This window comes from Pteropus vampyrus, unplaced genomic scaffold (assembly GCF_000151845.1).
Source record: "Pteropus vampyrus isolate Shadow unplaced genomic scaffold, Pvam_2.0 Scaffold151, whole genome shotgun sequence".
NCBI classification, from domain to species: Eukaryota; Metazoa; Chordata; class Mammalia; order Chiroptera; family Pteropodidae; genus Pteropus; species Pteropus vampyrus.
This window is the reverse complement of record NW_011888932.1, coordinates 682,907-706,977: the sequence shown is the minus strand read 5'-3', so window position 1 is coordinate 706,977 and position 24,071 is coordinate 682,907. Positions and strand designations below refer to the sequence as shown.

At 33.5% G+C, this 24,071-nt stretch overlaps 1 protein-coding gene and 1 pseudogene across 1 annotated transcript in view; one reads left to right on the top strand and one right to left on the bottom strand.

Annotated features, from left to right (window-relative positions):
* Positions 1–24,071, bottom strand: part of PATJ (PATJ, crumbs cell polarity complex component) — a 320,321-nt gene that overhangs the window by 293,015 nt on the left and 3,235 nt on the right. The window contains exons 2-8 of the mRNA XM_011369533.2: positions 19,043–19,098; positions 18,777–18,943; positions 16,727–16,921; positions 15,311–15,450; positions 10,759–10,954; positions 8,732–8,860; positions 698–916 (exon numbers count right to left, since the gene is read on the bottom strand). Coding sequence (XP_011367835.1) covers positions 698–916; positions 8,732–8,860; positions 10,759–10,954; positions 15,311–15,450; positions 16,727–16,921; positions 18,777–18,943; positions 19,043–19,064 — 1,068 coding nt within the window. The 5' untranslated portion in view covers positions 19,065–19,098. The remainder of the gene's footprint in view (positions 1–697; positions 917–8,731; positions 8,861–10,758; positions 10,955–15,310; positions 15,451–16,726; positions 16,922–18,776; positions 18,944–19,042; positions 19,099–24,071) is intronic.
* Positions 21,864–21,983, top strand: LOC111745309 (annotated as a pseudogene).

Sequence of the window (24,071 nt, the reverse complement as noted above, 5' to 3'; positions counted from 1 at the left end):
TCTTGGTCCCTCCTTTTAAAAAGGATTTCTTTCCTTTTGTCTTATCTCTTGATTCAAAGCCTGTTAGATAGTTTGAAAAGCTTGGAATAGATGAGAAAGATCCGAATTCATATCCCAGCTCTGCAACCTACTCTTTATGTGACCTTTAACAAGTTATTTGGACTTCAGTTTTCTCATCTGTTCAATAGATGATAAGACCTATCTTGCAGAATTCTTGTGAGAAATGCATATGACATGAAAATCCAGGTGCTTGATAATAATTAATAATGATTATTATTATATAACTAAAATGATTGTTATTAATCATAATAAATATTATTATCATTGTCTATTCCCTTTGGCTAATCTACTCCTAACAGTGATAACTTTCATACATTAATCAGTTTTTATAGTTTCCACTTCACTATCTGGATGTCTCCTCACCAATCTAATGAAATAGAAAGAGGGATTATCATTATCCACCAATTTACAGAAGAGTAGCTGAGGCTCAGAGTGGTTGAATGACTTAACCCTGAGAAACAGCAAAGAAGATCAAACTTGTCTAATGGTTCAAAGTTGGGCTCTTCTGCTGCTTCACTGGTAAGCACTGAGACACTACTCACAGCAATGTGGCACCATGAGTTGAAGGCATTTCTAATCTTGCTGTGTATCACACCCAGTATTTGATTTAAGATTAAAGAATAATTTGTATACTCACAGAACTAGGGCTTCTGTTGGGCTCAGCAGGCAGGGCAACAGGTAAGGCTGTAGGTGTAGGAGGGGTTACAGAAATTTCGCCAGTTGGATCTCTTGCAACAAGCATCCTGACTGAATTCCCACAGTTCCTCAGCACCTGCGCAACTTGCTCACTGGTCATTCCTTGCACATTTGTGCCACCGATCTTCAAGATGTGATCCCCTGTATGGAGTCTTCCATCCTTTAATCCAAGAGAAAAAATTGTTCTGAGAAATCAACAATCTGATTTCACTAGTTAATAACAATTCATCAGAATCTGAGCTGTGGTAAAATGGCTGGCAAAAAAAAAAAGCTATCTAAAAATGCTGAATTAAATATATTTTTAATGAATGGTTGAATTGGCAACAGAGGCAAGGAAGTCCTTGTAAAATCAAAAAAAAAAAAAAAAGAGGAGGGGTGGACTGAGATGCAAGGAGAGTTCAAAAGGAGAAGAGTAACCAGAATTCTAAAACAGACATTTGCTTTCGGGTATCACTTCTTGCCTAATGGCCTATAGCCTGGATATTAGTGGACACTTACACAAGGAAGAGATCAGAAAGGCCAGGGCCTCGAGAAAGAAAGGAGGTCAGATCAGAAGCTTCCAGCATAAAGCTAGGAACTCTGAAGACCAACAAGCTAAGTGGCACATTCGAGGAACAGCAAGATGTCAGTGTGGCTGGAAGAGAAAAAATAAGCAAAGGGGAGAGAACTCAAATTGATGAGAGCGTTAACAGGGTTTGAATTCTCTTTACTTATCTTTACTATAATAAAGATATCAAAATGTAAACGCAGCCGATTACAAAAAATTACATCTGCAGAGCACTTTACAAATCACCTTTCATATGTCATCTAATTCAAAGAACAACTTTAAAATAAGAAAATTGAGATTTAAAAAGGTTGACTGACTTGACCAAGGTCACAAAGCTAATAAGTGGCAGAACCAAAGTTCAACCTGAGTTGTACCACTGAAGATCTATTCTCAATCGGTCATTTGTCTTATACTTCAATATCTTCAGACTAACATTAGTATATAGTAAATTTACTGTTTTCTTATTCTCCAAGAAATTGCCAATAACTGCCAAAAAGCATAAATAAAATGAAGATGAAAAAATAGATATTTTGCAACTGAGAGAGGAGGACTACCTGAGACTACAGCAAAGTCCTCTGGGCTAGTACAGTTTTAAGCTTCATATTCCTGGCTTCAGGATGCGTCATCTATAAGTTGTAGATGGTATTCAGAAGAAAAAAAGGAAAAAGAAAAAAACCCTTAATACTAAAAAGTATTCCCATCCTTCCTTTTCTCCAATTTTGCAGAAACCTGAATGAAGAAAGGAAAGTGTTTGATCAAAATAATAACTAGAAAGCTATGTGCTAGGTTGTAACCTCTGTAGAAGGAGCTAGCAGCAATTGGAAGTGGAGAGACACAGAAAAACAAATGCAGTTCAAATCAGAAACATTTGGAAAGACTCAGAGAAAAGAAATGAGTGTAAGGAGGAAATTATTATGGACAAAGTTATAAAGGATTGCTGGATTTCTAGTTTAAGCACCAATAATTTGATATTCTATTGTTACCAACACAATAAACTTGAAATAAAATGACTACTTAAGAAAGTCAGTGGTCATGATGAAAAATAAAGGTAAAACTGCCTCTGTGAATCGAACCATCCTTGAACAGAATTATGGCTTGACCAAAGAATAAAGAATATGTCAAATAAGTGTTTTCATACTTCGCTTGGTGAAATAAGGGCATTTCACCATAAGTACATATTTAGTCACTTCTCAGGCACTATTTTTTCCTATTTTACCTCAACTCAATTTAAAATGATGTAGATAATTTGCATCTGTCATGAAAAGTCAAACATTTTCTTCTTCCAGAAAAACAGGTGTTCTAAGGAATTCATAAGTGTAAAAACAATCATTAGTTAGATTGATAGGAAAGACACCAAAATGACAGTTACTTTGTTAATGTATAACAGCCTCAAACACTGCATTTCTGATCAACATTCTCCTTCCACAACCTGTCTACCATGCAAGGAAACTAAAAGGCATGAGAGTCCTTTTTGTTCTTTAACAGCAAACATAAATCAGTGATAACCAATAAATAGCTATGCCAAGATCCAAGGACATAGTGTGCTAATCATTCAATTATAAAAGTTTATTAACTCATAGATTCTTTCAAAAGAGAAAAAAAAATTATGCACATAGGCAAAGGTAGCATGGAAGAAAAAGTAAAACAGCTGATGTAACAGGGTCGGTACCACACTATTACAGTGAAAGCACTAACAGTATCACGTACACAGTTTTGTTTTGTTTTTTAAAGAAAATACTTTAATCCAAGTTAGCAGTTGTTGGCTAAAAAAATAATACACACACACATAAAACTTTGCATTTTAAGTTCTCTGGTTGGCCATTGTAGATGATTTCAATTCATAAAATATTTGAAAACCTAAAGGAATTTAGGCCCGAGCTACAAAGGAAATAAATCAAATTTGTTTCTTCAAAAACTAAAAAATAGCACCAAATACTTCCACAACTCAAAAATGAAATCATTACTACTTTTGATTCTAGGTCGTTTCTATCACTGGTCTTTAATCAAAAGGCAACAGATCATTGACAGAAAATAGTAACCTTATAAAACAAACACTCTTTCTCTCCAGGACTTAAAGAAAGGTACCAAAACTAAGTACGTTTAGACTATCCCATTCAATCAAATTCCCAGAGCCCTCATCAACTAATTTTTAAGGATAAGGAAAATATCTGTTTAGATTCAAAGAAAAATTATTTGGGAATAACCAACTGTTCATTGGCCTCAAGCTGTTCTTTGCTTATTCTAGACTAAAATTTCTTCATAGTCCATACCCACTTTCCAAATCCTTGCTTGGTTCCTTCCTTCTAGGTATTAAAGGTTACTAGATAGTTATTTTGATTCATATTATAATTGCCTCATACCAAAAAGTCAATAATTTATGATAACTTTTAAATAGGCTGAGTTCTAATAGCCCCTTTCTGGAGACAATGGGGCAATGGGGTAATTCAGTGTACCTGATTCCCCTAGAATTCCTCCAGACCACATGAGAGATTTCTGTAAAACATAGTTGTTTTCCACTGCCCATTATCAATTAAAAAAAAAAAAAAAAAAAGAACTTCTAGCTGCCAAAATTTAAATTGAACAGATTTCTTAAAAGATGCTTGTTTCAGGTACTGTAAATTTTGGAGAGTATCTGAGGATTACAGATAGATAGGTCTTTCAGCTTCCCTTATAATGAAACTATATATCCTCATGCATGGAATTGGCCTGATTACATTTACTGATTTGTCATTGTAGTTAGATCTCAATAAATGTTTCTAAAAAGCTATATAAGTCAATATTTTTCCATTTCATTTACTTTATAACATTTGAGGCAATAGACAGAAGGACAAGTAAGGGCTTTAGAGTCTGACACAACCAAGTTCAATGCTGGCTCTACTTTGATCAAGCTGTATGACCAAAGGTCAATTACAAATCCTACCTAAATTTCAGCTCCCTCGAAGGAAAATGGGAATATACTCCCCTCTCGTTGAGTTGTGACCATTGAAACTCAATACTCTTTGTAAAATCCTTAGCCCAAATGCTTTACTTATAGCAAAGCAAGTCCTCAAATGCCTCTTTAGGCTGCAGTGACTTAGTTAAGTGTTCTCTGCCACATTCCCTGAACTCTACTCCATTTTTTAACTACATATTGACTTATCTGTACATAAAAGGAACTTTAAGGGGCTATTTTACAAAACCCTTTTAAATCAGAAATACTGACTTCCCTAACTTTCTATTATACAGTTTTATATTTTTTGAAGAAAGTAATAATAATTAACCCCTTTAGCAGAATGTAGGTATAACTTATGATCAATTTGATCACATCTGAACGAATGACCTAAGACATTCATTTTCCCCTACCATGAAGGTTGCCGTATTCAACAGTGAACATTAATATTCAAAATATGAATAGTTTTTTAATTAAAAGCAATATTCCCTTTACATTTTTTTAAAGCTATGCCCAGGCTACACGAGCAACAACTTATACTTAGCAACAACGCAGAGTCAGTTTAAGAGATTTCATCTGCCATCAGCTGAGATGAGGGGAAGAGAGCCATGAATACTGCTCTGTTATGGTCTCACCATATTCCCTACAGGAAAGAGTCAATAGCTCAGTTCCTCCCAGAGCTAGCTATTGATTCCCTGATGACCAACTCTGGACAGGTGAACGCCAGGGAAAAACAATTAGGATTAACTTTGAATAAACAGGTTTAAGCAGTCAAGCACAGGTTTCAGAGTCAAAAAGATGTGGTCTCTATCTTGACTTTGTCATTTCCTAGTTGTGTAGCCTTGGGCAGTTTCTTAACAGTTTCCATAACTATCATTTGGGAATAAGAATTTATGGCTGTTTCAAGGATTACATGAGAATAATATATATTAGGCAGATAACAATGTCTGGCATAAACACTTGCTTCTCCATTATGACTCTGACATCCCTACCTCTCTTTAGTAACCTGAAATAGTGACAATCCCTGCCAGTAAGGGTGAAAATCAGACTTAGGCTTTTCCCAACAGTACCTCGAAGGAATTTTTTTGGGAAACTCTGCACATCATATTCTCCTTGTGAAAATTCAAATGCATATTAGGATATTAAAAGCTCACAAAATTCTTACAGTAAAGAAGCCTATTTGATTTTGGTTAACTAGGGGTTTTCTAAATTTATTTGACCCTTTGTTTTTCAGAATAACTACTCCACTTTGCATCTTGAAAAATGCTACTTCAGCAACCAAGCCTATTAAAATTGCTGGTGTTAGGGGAAAAGATATCACGATACTCCAATCTTCCCTTTCCTGGTTACCAAAAAAAATTCAAAAAACCCTTAAATATTATTATTTGCTTTGTGCCACAGATGTGCTTTTGAAGACCCATAAAAAATGACCATTCTCAACCTTTTTGGTCTCAGAACCCCTTTATACTCTTAAAATTACTGATGGATATATTCATTACTTTTACTACAATGATAGATGATCTGATGGTTAAAATTTTATTTGTACCTTGGCTAGGCTAGGGTGCTGAGCTATTTGGTCAAACACTAGATGTTATTGTGAAGGTATTTGTAGATATGATTAACATCTACAATCACTTGACTTTTAAGCAAAGGACATTACCCTCGATAATGTGGGTGGGCTTCAACTAACCAGTTAAAGACTTTAAAAACAAAAACTGAGACTTCCTCTGAAAACTGAGAAGGAATTCTGCCTTAAGACTATAACAGAAATCTTGCTAATCTGTTGTACAAATTTCAGGTTCAGACTGAAACATCAACTCTTATTCAGGTCCAGCCTGCTGGACTGCCTTACAGATTTCAGACTTGCCAGTATACATATGTCAAAATTTATTAAATTGTATATTTTATTTTTATACCAATTATACCTCAAAAATTACTCAGAATCTCAAAAAGCTTTTATGTGCTTCTTTTTTGATGTGTGCTGATATCCACTGAATTAGAAATAAAATTGAGAAATGTTTAAAATATTAAATATATGGATATATAACAAGTATTTACATACGTCGATTTACATGTTTTTAGTTTTAAAAAAGCTATATTTTCTAAAACAAAAAAAAATGGTGAGAATAGTGGTATTTTAAATACTTTTGCAAATCTCTTTAATGTCTGCCTTAAAAGAAGACAGCTGGATTTTCCTACCTGCCTCAGCATTCAGTATGTTGCAGCATGTTGTTCTGGTTGAAATATATAAAAAAAATCTGGCTTCAATCAGACTTATAGTTGGAAAATGAAAGAAAATGAGCCTTTTCAGCCCATTATTCTTTGATAACACTCCAAAACTTGACAAGTAGTGGTTTTCTAAAAAGCAGCTGCAGTGTGCAATCTCAAACTAAATCAATAAGCTTTCAGATACTGTTTCATTAAAATCCACTGATCTACTTGAATTTTTAATAGATCCTTTACCTATATGTTATCTTATCATATCACAATCATATTGGTCTTCAGAAAATATTGATTCACAGAACTATGCAGATCTTCCAAATACATATTTATTTATTTCCTTATATAAAATAAATATTAATATCACCAATGATCGAATCAGAAAAGTCCTTAAATATTAAAAAATTTTAAGCTCATGGTAAATCACGAATTTTCCAAAATCCTAATTTTTGCTTTAAAGTTCAAATTTTATCTTCACCAATAAATGCTATCAGTTGTTTTCCTTGAAATAACAGGCTCATTTAATTCATTTTTAAGAAACTGTCTGCCAAATACCCAAGTCTGAATAATGAATAACTTTTGTGAAAGTTATTCTTTCAAAAATAAACATGTTATTCCAGATTGGTGGTCTCCAGAGACAGGGATTGGGGGTGGGTGAAATGGGTGAAGGGGGTCAGAAGATACAAATTTCCAACTATAAAATAAATATGTCTCGGGAATGTAATGTACAGCATGGTGACAACAGTTAACAATATTGTATTGTATATGTGAAAGTTGCTAAGAGAGTAAATCTTAAAGGTTCTCATCATAAGAAAAATTTATAACCGTGTGGTAATAGTTGTTAACTATTTATTGTGGTATCATTTCTCAACATATACAAATATCGAATTACTATTTTGTACACCTGAAACTTAAATGGTATTTGTCAAATATATCTCAAAAAATTTTTTTAATAAGAGCGAAAATTAAAATTGTTAAAATTGAAAGTCTGTTCCATATAAAAAAGTAGTCAGTTTGTCTCACAAATGTTTTTCCTCAAGACAACCATCATACTTGAGTATATGACAAAAGTGCTGTATGGTACATCCCTTTTTGTCATACAATATTAAAAAGACATGTACTTAAAAGTCAAAATTTACTAAAATTAATTAGTAATTCTTACTGTATACTCTCTTAAGTGAAGCTGGCATTTTTTTTTTTTCTTTTTTATTGCAAGTATATATGGCAGAGAAGAATGCAATGACTACTGGCAGAGTTTAATGCCATTGCCCTTTTTCACACTAAGGCACCGGTAGTTTTAGTCTACCAGTGATTCTGCATCATCAGCGCAAATATCAACATGATGAAAAGACTGACAACATCTTAGTGTTATTATAAAAGTTGCTTTGATCTTATAGACTCTCCCCTAAAGAGACTTAGACCCCTCAGAGGCCTATAGACAAAACTCTGAAAGCCTTTGCTCTAAATAAATACACTTAGATGCTGGAAGGATAATAGGACTTTTAGTAGCTCCACAATTGGTATAAAGTAGAGCAATCTTGATTAGAAATGAGGAGCTAAAAGAATTGCCTCAAAACTGCATATGCACAGCAAATTCATTTTTACTTATATATGTTTATTAGAAGGGATAAATGTATATATAACTAGACATTAATCAGTGAAATTTTTGTATTATTCTGATTATCTTGGACATTCTAGATAATATGGGCTCGTTAAGTGGCTACACAACCAAATTTCTAAACCAATTCAAAAAATTAAATGTAAATATTTAATATCTTCCTCAATGTAAAACTAAGCAAAAACAGTTGATAAGTTTTTAAATGAGCCACTTTCAGTTTAAACACTGCTAATGAAATCTAATTATTTGACTTATAATGCTAGAAATTTTTAATTCAAGTGAAATTTACCATGTTGGGACAATTGTTTATAATCACTGTACCTTCTGATTTTAACATTTAGGGCCTTCAAAGAGACATTGGGAAAGAACAATACAGATATTCAAAAATGCAATACCCATTAATGGCTCTTTTTAATAAAAGATACTGTCCTCTTATGGAATCAAGAAAACCGTCGATCACAGGCAAAAAAAAAAATGTTGATTTAGGTACTTTAAAATGAAGCAGAGCAAATGTATATTAACACTTATGGGAAAAAAACATTTTTAGCTATATTTAAATTCTGGCTATGGAATCATATATCCTAGTAAGCCACGTTATAAAATTATATTTCAAGTCAATTTAAATTATGTAAAATCGAAATAAAAACAAAGGTTAACTTACTCGATCTGCTAATCCTCCAGGAACTATAGTTCTCACAATCACACCACTTGATTTTCCTCCAACTATTCCAAAACCTAATCCAGAGCCATCATTAATGAGCTCAACATCTTCAATATGGCCCCAACGAACCTACAAATTAAAGGCAAGAGCCAAAGTGTTAATAAAACACAGATTCTTAGCTTCCCAATACAATAATTACACAACAAACTGAAAATTCATACAATTAAGATGACTTTTAGAGGCTAAGAAATATGTAAAGGTGATCATATGATTCCTGACCTTAAGAATTTTATAATCCAGTAGATAAATAAAATATGAGACAGCATATTGGATCATAAGACACTGTAGCTCTAAGAGGACAGAAACATATCTCATTCCCCAGTGTATGCCCAATATCTAGCACAGTGCTCAGCACATACGAGGAACCAATAAATGTGTTTATCTGAACAGAAAGAGAATCACAAATATTATAAAGACTGTGGGGAGAGGGTGCAGACAAGTCAAATTCAATCTAGAATTATGGAAAGCTTCAGGGAAAAGGTGGCATTTTAATTGCACTACAGAGGAAAAAATACATTCAAAGGGAAATGTAAGAGCAGAGCTGGGCTTGGATAAGCGAGTGGGAACTATGGAACGTTTTAGAAGAGGGAATAACAGGAACAAAGCAGTGGTTTAAGAAGATTAATCTGGCAGCAATGTAAAGTATGAAATGGTGAGATGGACATGAAGCAACGAGACTCATTTAGGAGGCTCTTATGTGGGGGAGGAAAGGCAGACCCAACTAAAGATATTAGCAATAGGATTAGACAAATCAGACTAAGAGATATGATGTTCTTCCTCTAACTAGCAGGCTTTCATCAGAAATATGCATTAAATTCACATAATCCAACTTTAAAAGAAAATTCTCTTAAGATCATTAGGGCATACTTATTAGTTTTTCTATTGTACTAAACTGGAAAGTTACTATGTAATGTTAAAGTAACCAGGAATATGGAGAATATTTAATAAATTCATGTCTGAAACAATAGTATCTGGGAAGCAACATATTTTATAAAATATGCTTGAATTAACATCAGCTAATATTCATAAAGTATTTACTTTGCATCAGGCACTGTGCTTAGCTCTTCACACGTATTCTCATTTAATCATCCCAACACCTTTGTGAAGTAGATGTTATTATTAGTTCCAAGTAACAGATGAAGAAACCCAGGTATGGAGAAGTCAAGAAATCTGCCCAGTATGACATAGCCAGGAAGTGGAGAACTGGATTTGGACCCACTTTAATCTGACTCCAGAGCCCTTGTTCTTAACCACTGTGATAAGCAATTTCCCACTTTGTTCATTCTATTTATTATGTAAATCGTGCTGTATATATAATAATTTGTATTGTGACCTTGTACTGTACCTGGTCTAATTTTTCTTTTGTCCCAATGAATGAAAATTAAATAAATCAGTTAGCACTTAGTGTTATAAGAAAATAAGATTTATTAGCTTGCATTCTGAAGATGCGGGCCAAAATTCGTAAAATGTTATCAAGCAAGTTTAAAGATTCCTAAAAGAGACATATACTTTTATTCTTTTGAACTGTTACACATATATCCTTGCATGAAAAAAGAAAAAGTTCTATAATTTACAGTACCAATAACCTAGTCATAAACATCCAATATAATTTATAAAAATAATGTTTTTGAAATAAATAACACAATCCTAAGATACTCAGTAATAACTCCTAATAAAAACTCTCAGCTTAATAAATGAACTGGCTATATTATCAAGGAGCACAAGACTCTTTCATCACCAAATATATTATGCCCAATACTACAATTTGCCCTCTATATTAAAACATAATCTTAAATAAGGAAAATCACAGGACATAGAAAAATAACCCTCCACGTACTATGTTCTTTAATATGCTAATGCTGCATTGTAGATATAATCATCTTTTTTAAAGTAAAAGTCAAAAGACACCTTCTAAATGTCTTTAAACCAATGGCAAAATTCAGTATTTTTCTAAATTTGCAACTCACTGTTTCAGGCAGAATTGTGTCATTTAGGCTGGTAGAAGCATTGCTTTTTGTGTGGACTGGTTCCCTGGCCACAACCAGACTCAAAGATCCAGTGGTTTGTTGTAGTAATGCAATTGCTTGCTGATGGGAAATGTTGTGATCCAGTGGTGTGTGATTGATAGCCAGTATCTGGTCATTTTCCTTTAACCTTTGGTCTCTTGGTGAAATAAAAGAAAATTTTGTTTTAAGTAACATAATAGCTTAATCTTAAAAAATCTATTATTCAAGTTAAACATTTTATTTTTTATGGTACTGCTTCTCTTAGTACATTTGTTCAAATAATTATTTAATTATATAACAGAGCTCTTTAGAGTGCTTTTCATCAAAGCATTTATTAGCTAATTAACCAACTAAGTAATGAGTCTCTAAACACACACACACACACACACACACACACACACACACACACACACACACACACACACACACACACGTTTTAAAAGCCATTTGGCTAGAAAATTAAGCAAAAACAATGTATAGGGCCCCATTGTCAAGGTTTTACAAGTATGGACATTGCCCCTATTAACTGCATGAACCCTGTATTCCTGAACCCCTTCAAATCTGACTTTAACACATACCACACCCTAGTAATTATATTCTCAAATTCACCAGTAGTCTCTTCTCCAGCAGATTCACCGTCTCCATTGTACTTCACTAAAATGTCAACAGAGGCCAAACCTTCCTTGAAAATCTAGATTACTTTCCAAATCTGTATCTGAGCCCTTCTCTCTCCTCTAAGCACCAATCTCCCAACTGCTAACCAAAGTAAAAAGGGCTATTTTTAAAAGAAATTAGCAAAATCTCTTTTTTTAAAAAAAGCACTTATTATAGTCAGTATTTACTGAGCATTAATCATGAGCCAGGTACTATGCTAAACACTTTACATATATTCTCTCATCTAATCCTCACAATCACCTTTTAAAGTACTTAAATTTTACAAGCCAGAAACTGAAGCCTGGACAAGCTTAGCATCTTATCTAAGTTGTCTAACTCTGAAGCATTCTCTTTAACTTTTTAAGTTAAAGTGCATTCTAAGGATATCCTAGAATTTACTTTCCTGGTTTACAGTATTTTACTTTATTATCTTCCAACCACCGCTTCTCTTCCTTTCTCCATTATCAAAGTTTCTTTATCCTTCTTTATCTCTCTTGAATCTACCCATCTCCACCTTTCATTCCCAATGTCAATCCTCCAGTTGAGATCTTCAGCTAATACCTAAAACCTAACTTGTGAAATTTCTCCAGGTTTATCTTTTTAGGCTATCTTGCGCTGGTATTTGCCAACTCAAAAGTGTATAATGATTATCTCTGTGTTTACTGACCAATAAAGAGAGAGCCAAAAACAAACAAACAAACAAAAAAAACACCAAACCTCTTGTCATGATTATATCATAAAAGAACATTTTTAACCTTCAAACTACAAAATTTCCCTGGGAAGGGATTTACCTCAGAACAGGGAATTCTAATTCATAAATCTGAATTCTGAAAATTCCATTATATTGCCCTTATTTTTCTCAGGTCACATCAGATTCAGAAAAACTTTGTCAGGGACTGGAATTTGATAACTTCTGACATCTCGGACATAGGGCAAAACTTGGCTGGTATTCAAAGTCTTCTTTGTTTGGCCCCAAAGTATCCTTCCAACTTGGCTTCCTTCCTTTTCCAATTATTCTGATCTACTCTTTCCCTCTCAAACATGTCTGGAATTTCTTGCTCCTGTATAAATGGTTTCCTCCATCTTTAATGCCCTTCCACTCTGCTCAGCCCATTCGATCCCCCCTCCACAATCCAGCTGAATGTGTGCGTCTCCCTCCTCCTTTTTCGCTCCCTTTCCTCCTTCCCTCTCCCTCTCATACTTCATTATCATGGTGCTCTGAACCCCTCCTTTATCACTCACTGAATATTCATTTTTACGAGGTATGCTGTCAACACAGCTAACTAAATCAATCCTTCTCTAATATACTTTAAGTTTTCTGAGGACAGGGACTGATACGTCTTTGATTCTCCTTTGGAACCAACAAGTTGGATATTTTGATTTTTGATGCCAAAAATGTGAGTGGTTCTCACAAAAGATCACATACTTTTCAAAATGTTGCTTATACATCCTTTTAGTAAGAGGAAAGGCTTATATTAAGAAATAATAATAATACATAAAATTACATGTTCGCTATGACTTTGTCTTTATAAAGAAAAAAAATTCCAATGTTTTTCCTAGTTGTCTGAGGGTAGTCAAAGTCCAAGAGGTTTTTTGGGGGTTAGGGGAATTATTGTATTTCTATATTTTATATTTTCCAATTACATGCATGTATTTGCTTTCATAATGATTTTCATAATTTTAAAATTGATATTTTCTTGAGAACATTGCCTGTGAACAATGTCTTCTTTTCTCTGACTTCTTCACAGCTTGTTAACTAAAGGAAATTTCTTAATTAATCCCAAATGAATGAGTTACTCTTGAATTTTTTCAACCCTGATGTAACTCATACTACATAAACTGGTCTTTAATTTACTCAATGCTCAGATTTTCTATTTTCTGAAAATCAATCTATTTTAATCTACCTTTCCCCTTACTCAATAGACTTTCAGGACACCTCGTTTCTTTTCATTTAATATCTGTTCAGGGAATATAAACTCAACCCAAGGATTGACAAGCTGCAAAGGAGAAGTCTCCTGGAAACTATGATTTTGATACATTCTAAAAAGCTGAAAAAATTAGTTTTACTATTATTTATAATTAACTCTCCGTACCATTCTCTCTCTCCCTCCTTCTCTCTCCCTCTCTCTATGTATATACACACTCATGCGTGTGCACACACATACACATATCAGTGTATGTGTGTATGTATGTATTTATAACTGAATTCACACTTTCCATTCAAAGGGAGACGAGTTCTTGTCTCTCCATTGCAAATAATGGATTTCCATGACTTTGAGAACCAACAAGTCTTAGGAAAGCTCCTAAAATAACACAGTTCTATGTGCAAAGTCCTGAAAAGAAAGGAAGAAATGATCATAAAGACCATTTAACATGATCTAAAGGTTCTGCATGGCTGGACCCTGTCTCCAGCCCATTCTTGAACTGTCTTGCACTAAGCTCCCACACCAGATAAATACCAGCCACACTTGAAGGATATGAGCTGTGTTCCACTTCTTTATAGGGCTACTGATCAAGAGAGTCTCTTCATCCTTCCCTGACACCTTCTGCTCTCAGCAGACCCCACTGTCAAATATCCAACTCCTCTTTTTGGAAGCATTCACCTCAATTTGTAATTACAGACTATTAGTACAGTGTAAGTGAGACATAAGGATTCACACAAAAAGGTTGTATAACATTAAAAATACACTAAAAACTAGTGAAATGTACATTTTAAAATGGTAACATTTGTATTATGTGAATTATATTTCAATAATAAGATAATAATAAGATGTTTTACAAGTTGAGTCAAAGTTAACTAGTCTTTTCATCAAGGGGCTTTATAACCTTAAGTAAGCTAATATAAGTGACCCTAAGTCCAAGTTGACTCTGGATTATCTAGTTTTGCTAGATTGTCCTAGTTTATACCTGTTGTCTCAGTGTCATTATTAATAGCCCACCCTCTCACTTTCAAAACTATCTCAACTTGGACAATAAATTATGATTACCCTAACTATGTATGCCCAATCTCCAAGAAAGGGATAGAGTTTCTCTAAGATATCTGACCATTGCTATGGTTTCTCAGAATGTATTTGAGGAAATGCTGCATTAGATGGCAGAATAAAGATGCAAAGTCATGGAAATGCCATTATTTCTGAATTTGCAGTTGGGAAGACTAGAATTGATCCCCTAAAAATATGAATTCAAAATACATTATCGACTAAGAATCTTTTTATAATAATATTGCTACTGTTGTTTTATTATAACAGATAGTAGTAATGTAATGAATACTGTGCTTGTTAAATAAATAAAGTGAAAACCTGAAATCAAATGCACATATCCCTTAAAAAAATAAAACAAAGGCACAAGTGCAAAAGGGGGAGGATCAAATAATCTTGAGGGCTTTAAACTGATAGTAAGTGAAATAATACTGTGATATGACTACCAAAAGTGTTATAATCTTAAATTTAATAAACAACATAGTGTGCAGAATGCAAATTTCAATATTCCCATCTTACTGACCAGACCTTAGCTAAACTAACATGTTCAATAGTGAGAGTGTGGTGGAATAGAAAGAGCACTAGCTTTGCAGTCAGTCTTGAATCACATCATGGATCCAGCATTAATAGCTCTGTGACTATTGGTAAACCACTTGAACCTCTCTCAAACTTAGCTTTCTCATCTATGATACTAGTAATTAGATGGCTGCCACCAGTATCGGTGAGACTAACTGGAAAACGCCTGACAAATGCATAGGAGAAGGAAAGTGTTAGCTGGTTTTGTTACTGTGTTTATTACCAGTTTCTAATTATCTTTATAATAATGTTGACAGGATTGTCAGAAAGATATTAGCAGAATGCAAACTGAACATCTTTCTCACCTGTCCGCTATACTCCCTGGCTGTACTTCCTTCACGAAGATATCAACTTCTCCCAGATTCTGACTTCTAAGAGCCACCACACTGAATCCAAGGCCTCCAGCTGAAGGCCTTTCTATATCTATATATTCAATTTGCCGGCCCTGAAAAAGGGAGATTAAAAAAAAAAGTTGATGAAATACATTTAACCAACATACCCTTTCCAAAGAACTTAAATTACTATTTTGTGAATAGCACAAAAACAGCTTCTTTTACGTCATCTCTATAAAACCAAATAAACTCAGGATTTCAGTAATAAATCGCTTCTGGAAATCCTCTCACTTGATTATTTTCAGTAGAATATAAAAGAGAATATGCAGTATTCTGCAACCTTAGGCAATAGAAGAGGTATTTTCACACTTCATTCACATTATGAGATGAATTTCAAGCTGGATAAAAATTCCAATGTCTTTTCCCACAGTAACTTCTAACTTACTTTTTACACTGAATTTCTCTAGATTCTCTTGATGCAAAATATATTTTTAAATGAGGAAAGCAAATTAGCTATATAAAAAATATACTAGTGTTTAGCCTAAGTCAGAACCAGCTGCATTTTTTATTGTTTTTAATTCTATTGTGAGGAATATTCTATTTTAATAGATTAATACAAAAGATTATGGAAAGGCCATCATACAAATGGGTTCTACCTGTGACAAATATTTTATTGCTTTAGTTAATAATTACATTTATAACATGAGAATTCATAAATGTAATCAATTTGCAAAAGCATTACATAAAATTAGTAGCCAAATTAAGAGGACAGAACTATAAAGTCAAAAAAAAAATTAGGTATAGAATATTATTTAACTATCATAACTTAAACAGATTCTTTATAACTTTCAAATTCAAGCTTCCTTTTTTTAAGACATTTATTAGAAGATGAAGTGAAAAACACAAAACATCCTAAAATTCAATTGTCTATTATCTAATTTTTAATAGGTATTAGGGGTTACTCTTTAAAATGTTTCCCTAGATTTTCCAAATTATATTAGTTCTAACTTCCATTAATTCTGTTTTGATATGAAATCAAAAATAGTTTCAAAGGCATCTCATCACCTGTATACATATTAATTTTCCTCCTATGATCAAATCCATAAGAATCACTTTCTTTACAAGTGTAAAGATGTATCAAACTGGAATCATTGTCTAAAAACGCTCTCCACCACACACATGGATATTTTCCTTACATAATTTTAAGCCAAGAAATCTTCAACACATTGATTAGAAAATATTATCAATTCCTACTAACCAAATAAAAACACAAGCAAACAAAACACACTGTAACACATTTTAAGGCAAAAAGAGTGAGTGTAGATTGCTTTTTTAACCTGTAACAGGAAAAATAAAGCTAAATATTCCCATAACAAGATATAACTTTACCTGAGCTTTCTGTTGAATGATTGAGTTAAAGTCTTCATTTCCCGACTTAGGGGTCCAAGGAAATAACCCAGATGCAGTCAAGTTATTAGAGGACCTCTGGGCATTTCCGTTAGTAATGGCACTATCTGTGAACACTAATAAACCTTTCTTAGAAAAATCAAAGTTGGTTGAACAATCTGGAGGTATATGGCTAAGCTGTTGGAGAGAAAAACAAAAGAAAATCATCAGTGGAAACCTATAGAAAAGAAATTATTTCTATTTATAAAATATTATATTTTACTGATCACATGTGTAATATCCATGTTAAATACATACTTGTGAAATAAATAAAGTATGGATACATGAATCTGTGTATTTATAAGGCTATAAATTTTATTTAGTATTACACAAAATATTTAACAGCTTAAAATTTGTTGTTTCCTGCCTTCTACCGCTACCTCAAGTTCATAGCATATATGACAGTTCATTATAATTCACATACAAAGATACATCCAATCATATAAACATGTATGTAAGACACTGAGTCCTTTTCCATTTATTTGTACATTTCCACATGGGAGCCACAAAAGATCCACAGGTAACATATAACAAAAATAACAGTAACAGCGTTTATTAAGTGATTGCTATGAACGGAGTACTATACCAAAACTCTTACATATATTAACTCATTTAATCCTTGCAACAGCCCTATGAGATATTATTATTCCATTTTGTGAACATGAAAACTGAGGCACACAGAAGTTAAGTAACTTGCCCAAGATTAGTAGCAAATGAGTTTCAGAGCCACTTAAATTAGTGGGGGGAAAAAAAAGATGGGGGAAAATTCCATAATTATGGGGAACAGGAAAAGTGGAATAAAAGCAACATCCAGAACAAATGTCAATAGGACCTTATAGAAAAAGTCAATACCCATAGAAACTCTGAAAACACTCATAGGAAAAAAATCACAGGGATTTTAGAGCTGAATGGATAAAATATGATTATGTACAAAATATTGTTATTATGATGAAGTGGTTAGTTAATTCTCTCTTAGTTCAGTAACAGTGATAGATTTCTAGTGATCTTTCCCAATTTCTATTGTTACCAATAGCATTCATTGTTGTGCTATGAGACTCATTCCATGACTATAGAATGCATAAAGTTAACCTTCAATATGGGAGTGCTAAAATTATGGTATAAATTCTGATTTAGAGAAAGAAATTCACAGAAAGACATATATGCAGAATTTAATCTTTAATTAGTTATTTAAAAACCCCTTGCTAAATATTTATGAGCAGGTATTTTGGTTTACAGGAGAAAACATTTTTTCCCAAATTTTGTTCATTTTCATTTGACAATTCTGCTACATTATCAATTACATTTAAAATTCTTCTCAAATTTAATCTATAGGATAGCTACTATTCAAGCTCAGCTTCTAGAATAGATGATTTAAAATCAATTTGCCATCCCTGACCCTAAAACACAGAAACCAAGAGGACAGTTAAAACTATTAATTTACATCGCTCTAAGTAGAGGTGCTATGTGTCTTATAATTCAACAACCATGTATTTAGAGCCTGGAAGAGTCCAGGTACTATGCTATATGTAGTGGAGGAAACACAGGTAAATATTTAAATACCAGGTACACTGTTTCTAAGGACTTTCTAATCAGAATATCTGTGGCATGTGTAGTTATTTGATAAATATTTGATAATTATTGAGGTATAAATAATGGCTACAAGGGCATGATCATTTCTTGCTAGAAAAAAAGACCGTGAAAAAAATATATTTAAGTTAAACACTATTTTAAATTTTGAAGAAAATGTAACAATTCTCAAAGCATCTGATCTTTACATATTTAAATAAATATAAAAAACCATATCCAAAGCCAAACACAAATTTATTATAAGCATTTTTAAACTATCCATGCCTACTATACCCACAGGTCACAAGTCCCAGTACAGTCTCTTTGCTGAATTAAGAGTATTTAAAAGCAATTTGTCTCTGTCTCCTTCTATCTTTCTTTGCTAGCTTGAATATAACAACATGTAAAACTCTGATAGGTAACTTACTTGCCCCTTGAGTTGCTTGATGGACTGCTGAAGCGTGAGTATCTGGTTGAAGAGAGGACTCTTTAGCGTCTCATAAAACATAGATATCTTCTCATTCTGTGACGTGTCACCCTTCTCCTGCAATTTCGCTTTCAGGCGATCGAGAACTTGTAGGACCTGCAGTTTATCTTATTTGAAGGACAATCAGAGTACAAGTTAAAGCCTTTCTTATATTCCAATTTTGAACCATTAATTAATTTACTGATAGAAGTATATATCTAGTATACCTGTAGCAAGATTTTCAGGCATTTTGAATTATTGTCTTCAAGCAGTTTAAAGAAACCTAAAGAAAAAATTTAAAATACAAAATGTAATTTTCTATTACTGTACACATGTCTACAGTCCTGTATAAAATTTAAAGAAAATCTCAAGAACATTCTTGATCAAAAGACTTCACTCAGGAATTTCAAATTAAAACCACAATGAGGTGCCACTACGCAGCACTACGATGACTAAAAGCAGAAAGCGAAACAACAGACAATACTAAGTATTGACGAAGATGTGAAGCAACTAGAACTCTCCTGTGCTGCTAGTAGAAATGTAAAATGGCACAAACATTTTGAAAACTTGCCTGGCAGTTTCTTATAAAGTTAAATATACTTACTCTGTGACCCAGCACTTCCACTCCTAAATACTTGTCCAAGAGAAATGAAAACATATGCCCACAAAATACCTATATATGAATGTTCATAGCACTTTTACCAGAAAAACTCTAAAAGCACTAAACCAGAAAAACTCAAATGTCTAATAACAGATGAATGAATAAACAAATCATGGTATGTAAACATAAATAGAATACTCATAAATAAAAAGGAAAAAATTACTGATATACACATAGCACTGATGAATCTCAGAAACAGTAAGTTGAAGAAAAGAAATGGAACAAAAAGGATGTAAACTGTATGATTCCATTCATATGAAGTTCAATTTATAGCTATAGGCTAGTCACCTGGACAGGTGGAAAGGAGTTGACTGGTAAAAATTTGAGGTCTTTTTTGGGGTAATGGAAATGTTCTGTTTTGAATGGGATACTGTTTACATAGATGTATACGCTTGTCAAAAATTCATTAAACTATACATTTTAAATTGGTATATCTTATTGTATGTAAACTATACTTTTATAAAATGTATTTTTAAAAAAAAAAAAAAGGATCCTGGGCTGGAAAAGAACATACGGATTAAAAGATCAAGATTTTAAAGAGATCTGAAAAAAAAATATCCCCGGGCTGCACAAATGATCCAAGACTCTTACTAGTCATCTAAGAGAGTCTCCTCAATATGGCATTTTCTATGGATAATATTTTTTAATTCCAGTGATTTGTTCAAATTAGCCCAAAATGTAATGTAATCGAAATTCAAAAAGCTAGCAAAACCTTTGCTATGACCAAAATGGCAATTTCCCAGTGGTCATTTTTACTAGTGGTACACTGTTATAATGAACCATCAAAGAAATATGAGTATTACACAGTCAAAATTTTCTCATATCAGTACACTTCCTTAAGGAGATCTTACCTTCTAAATCAAGGTCAGTAAGTAAGAAAGCATATCAAAAACCAGTAAGGGATGCCACTGGCATTGATAAAAGGTCCATGTATTCAATTCAAAAGTTCACTGGATTCAACGATAACTATCAAAAGAACTGGTGAATAGAGCATCACATAAACACTTCTGATGTGCTCAAAATCTCAATTGTGCAACCCTTACAAACACCCATAGAAAGGTAACTGAGTAACAGAGGGGCAGTCACAATGGCACTGTCCTTTTCTATAGCAGCTTACAGCCCAAAAAGATTGACAATAGCCGCTTTGTGGTCATCAATACAACAGCCTCTCTAAATCAAAGAATGCGAGCTAAAACTATGAGATGGTATTTTTTACTGTTGGATTGGCATTTTTTAAAAATTAATAATAGCTTATACTCTAGATGTCATGGAAAAACAAGTGGGAATAGAAATTTATATAATTTTTAGGAGAGCAACATGACAATATCTATCACTATACTAACTTTACATTCTCTTTTCCCCAGAACATCTACTTCTGAGTGTCTCTCCTAAAGAAATACTTGCGAAAGGGCACATAGATGTGTATACAAGAATATTTACTGTGTTGGTTTTAATAACAAGACTCTTGGAAAACTTAAACTATCAAAAGGAACCAGTCATTAAAATAATAAGTAAATCTGACTGTACTGAAATGGGAATGGGACTGAAACAGTTAATAGCAAGCCTGTGGCTCAAGCCACCACCTGGAGATTCCCAGCTAGATACCAGACCTCTTGGCAAACAAGCTAAGATAAGAGTCTCTTGTTTTAAAATGTCAGGAAATACCTGATCTGTCTTAAATGCTTTTTGTAAGTAATCTGAGAATGTATGGTCATTTAAGGCATAGCTGGCTGTAAGATGGGAGATAATAACAGACATTTTCTATTTGTGTAACTAATGGAATATAAAACTTGGGATTCCCCAAATAGAAAAAGTTTCGAGAAAAATGTTTCCGCATACATTGTTCAGAACTTGTCTGGTAACCCAAAACAAAACAAACAAAAAAATGTGTTCTCCGGTTGAATTTTACTCCTGTAAACAAATTTAATAAAAGTCCATCAGAGATACATTTCTAAATGTCTTAATGTCAATCTATATGCAACTAGGTATTTATGTTGATGATATGGCCTAAAGTAGAAGAAAATGACATTCTTTGGAAGCTGCGCTTACAGACTGGGGCCTTCTCTACCAAGGAATGTCTGGGTCCCGCTGCCATGTCAGCCTCCTCCTGCCTATAACCTCTGAATCATGAGTAAGGTTCGATGCTGGGTATGATCCCTCATTCACATAAGTATGTTTTGACAATTCAACTCTTTGTGTTGACAAAGGGTCATTATTTAATATACACAACTAAATAGGGAAAGCAGCAAGTTTCAAGATACAGGAAATATTTCCTCCCATTCAAAAGAAAAAAATATACATATTTGTGTATATGTAGGTTTCTAGACTTAGAAAGGTAATCGATTGAGTAATAGTGATTGATGGGGAGATAAAAAATTAGACTTTTAGTCTACAGCCATGCCATCCTGAACAAGCCTGATCCCATCTGATCTTGGAAGCTAAGCAGGGTCTGGCCTGGTTAGTACTTTGATGGGAGACCACCTAGGAAGACCAGGTGCTTGTAGGCGTAAAAAATTAAAAATAAAGGATTGTAAGCTGACAAGGTCCTTGCAATCTGTGAGGTCAACCAAGGGCTACCTCGCCTAAAAATAAAAATTAGACTTTTACTTTATAGATTTTGGTGCTGTCTGAACTTTATTTAAAAAACATGTATTAATTTTAGAGCTTAAAAATATAAGGGACAAAAACATTATGGCTAAGATGGACTAATGAGAGAGCAAAACAGATTCATAACAAGACAATAAGATAATTATATTGTAAGTTATACACAAACAATAGAGGTATGTACCATGTGCTAAGAAAAATTATAAAGGGAGAGTGACTAACCCTGCCTAGGGAAGTTTGGGAATGCTGGAATGGGAACACATTAGAAACCTCTTGTAAAAGAAAAAGAATGGGGTGTAAAATTAAGAGTAACCATTTGTCTTCTTTTGACTAAAACAGTCTCAGATTACCAAGAATCATTAATAATGCTCCATTTCACTCTCTAAAGTGTCCCAGTTTGAATGACATATAGGGCTGTTCTAGGTCAGTGGTTCTCAAATTTTATCATGCATCAGAATCACCTGGAGGGATTGTTAAAACACAAATTGCTGGGGCCCACCCCAGTGATTCTGATTCTGTAGGTCTAAAGTGAGGCTGGAAAACATGCATTTCTAACAGTTTCCAGTTGATCCTGATGCTGACAGCCTAGGGACCACAAAACTATTGCATACAGGTATAAAAGTGCATGACTTTCTGTGAGAATAGTAACTAGTTATAAATGACCTAGTAGTATAAGGTCTCTAAAAGTAGTAGAAAGGGCACAAAAGTAGTTTAGACTAGTATTGCTGCAAGTGTGGGCTGCAAATTGATGCCTGGCCACAAACAGATAAGTACCAAAATTGGGAGTAAGCATTTACAAACCATGTAATGTGCCAGAATAATTTACATCTATTAAATTTAGTAATTAAAAAAAATAACTTGACTTACCTCGTACTTCTTTTTTAATTTCATTTTTCTAGCAATTCATTTTTCTAAAAATTTATCTTACAAAAATATCAGTCCTTGAAAGATTGGGCGGGAAATCCTGATCTTTCACTACTGATCATTGGAGAAGCACTGGTTTAAATAAGACTTCTTTGAGAGGGGCCTTGTAAATAATGCTAAGTAGACTGGTCTTTATCTTGCAAGTCACAGGAAGTAATTAAAGGCTTTTAAATAGAGAAGTATTGAGTCCAGATTTCTATTTAAAAAAGTAATTCTAGTAATAGGATAGATTCATGGCCTTCAAACTTTTTAAACACATTCCTATCAGTAAAAATATGTTGACTACTCACCTTCATTTTTTTATAATTACAAATATATACTACTATATTTACAAGTCGTATGTGTTTTAAAACATAAAATAGAAACAAGTAAGGTAAAAACTAAAAAGCGAAGTTTTACTGTCACCTTCCTAACCTCCCAATGAATCATCGTGCACATTTTGTAAACCATAGTGGTAGAGTATCCCTCGTAAAGGCAAAGGATAGAACCTTGTTGGTCACCCAACTTTCTAACTCATATTTAATAAAGGCTAAACTATGTCCATAAAGCAGGCCTGGAAAATTACTATAATTCCGTGGTGTTGGGTACTATCTAGGGAAAGGAAATAAAGCTTTAAGAGTAGATGAAGAACATCCAGCAAGCCGAAGATTATCCAGCAAATAGCATACAGGCTAAATGGAACCCATGTCTCACTCATTTTATGGTCATAGGAAACCTTCAGCTAAACAACTTTGGCCTATTTGGCTGGGCTAAGAAACAAACATGGCTTATGCAAGGAATTTCAAGTTTGTTTAAACGTGGTAAAGCTGAGTCTAAATTGTCATAGATAGGGTACCTACAATAGGTCACAGTCTAAACATTAAAATACCACAGTGTGCCGCTGTCCTCATAGTTGTACAGCCTCAAGAGAATGAGTAGTTTATTATGCTCTGCAGTTTCCACTACATCACTGATCAAGAGAGTTTGTACCATGAATTTTTTATGTCTCATTTACTGTAGGATTTGATTGAAAGAAACTACTATAATATTGTGGCTTTTTAAAAATACCTATGCCCTTAGCCATCACT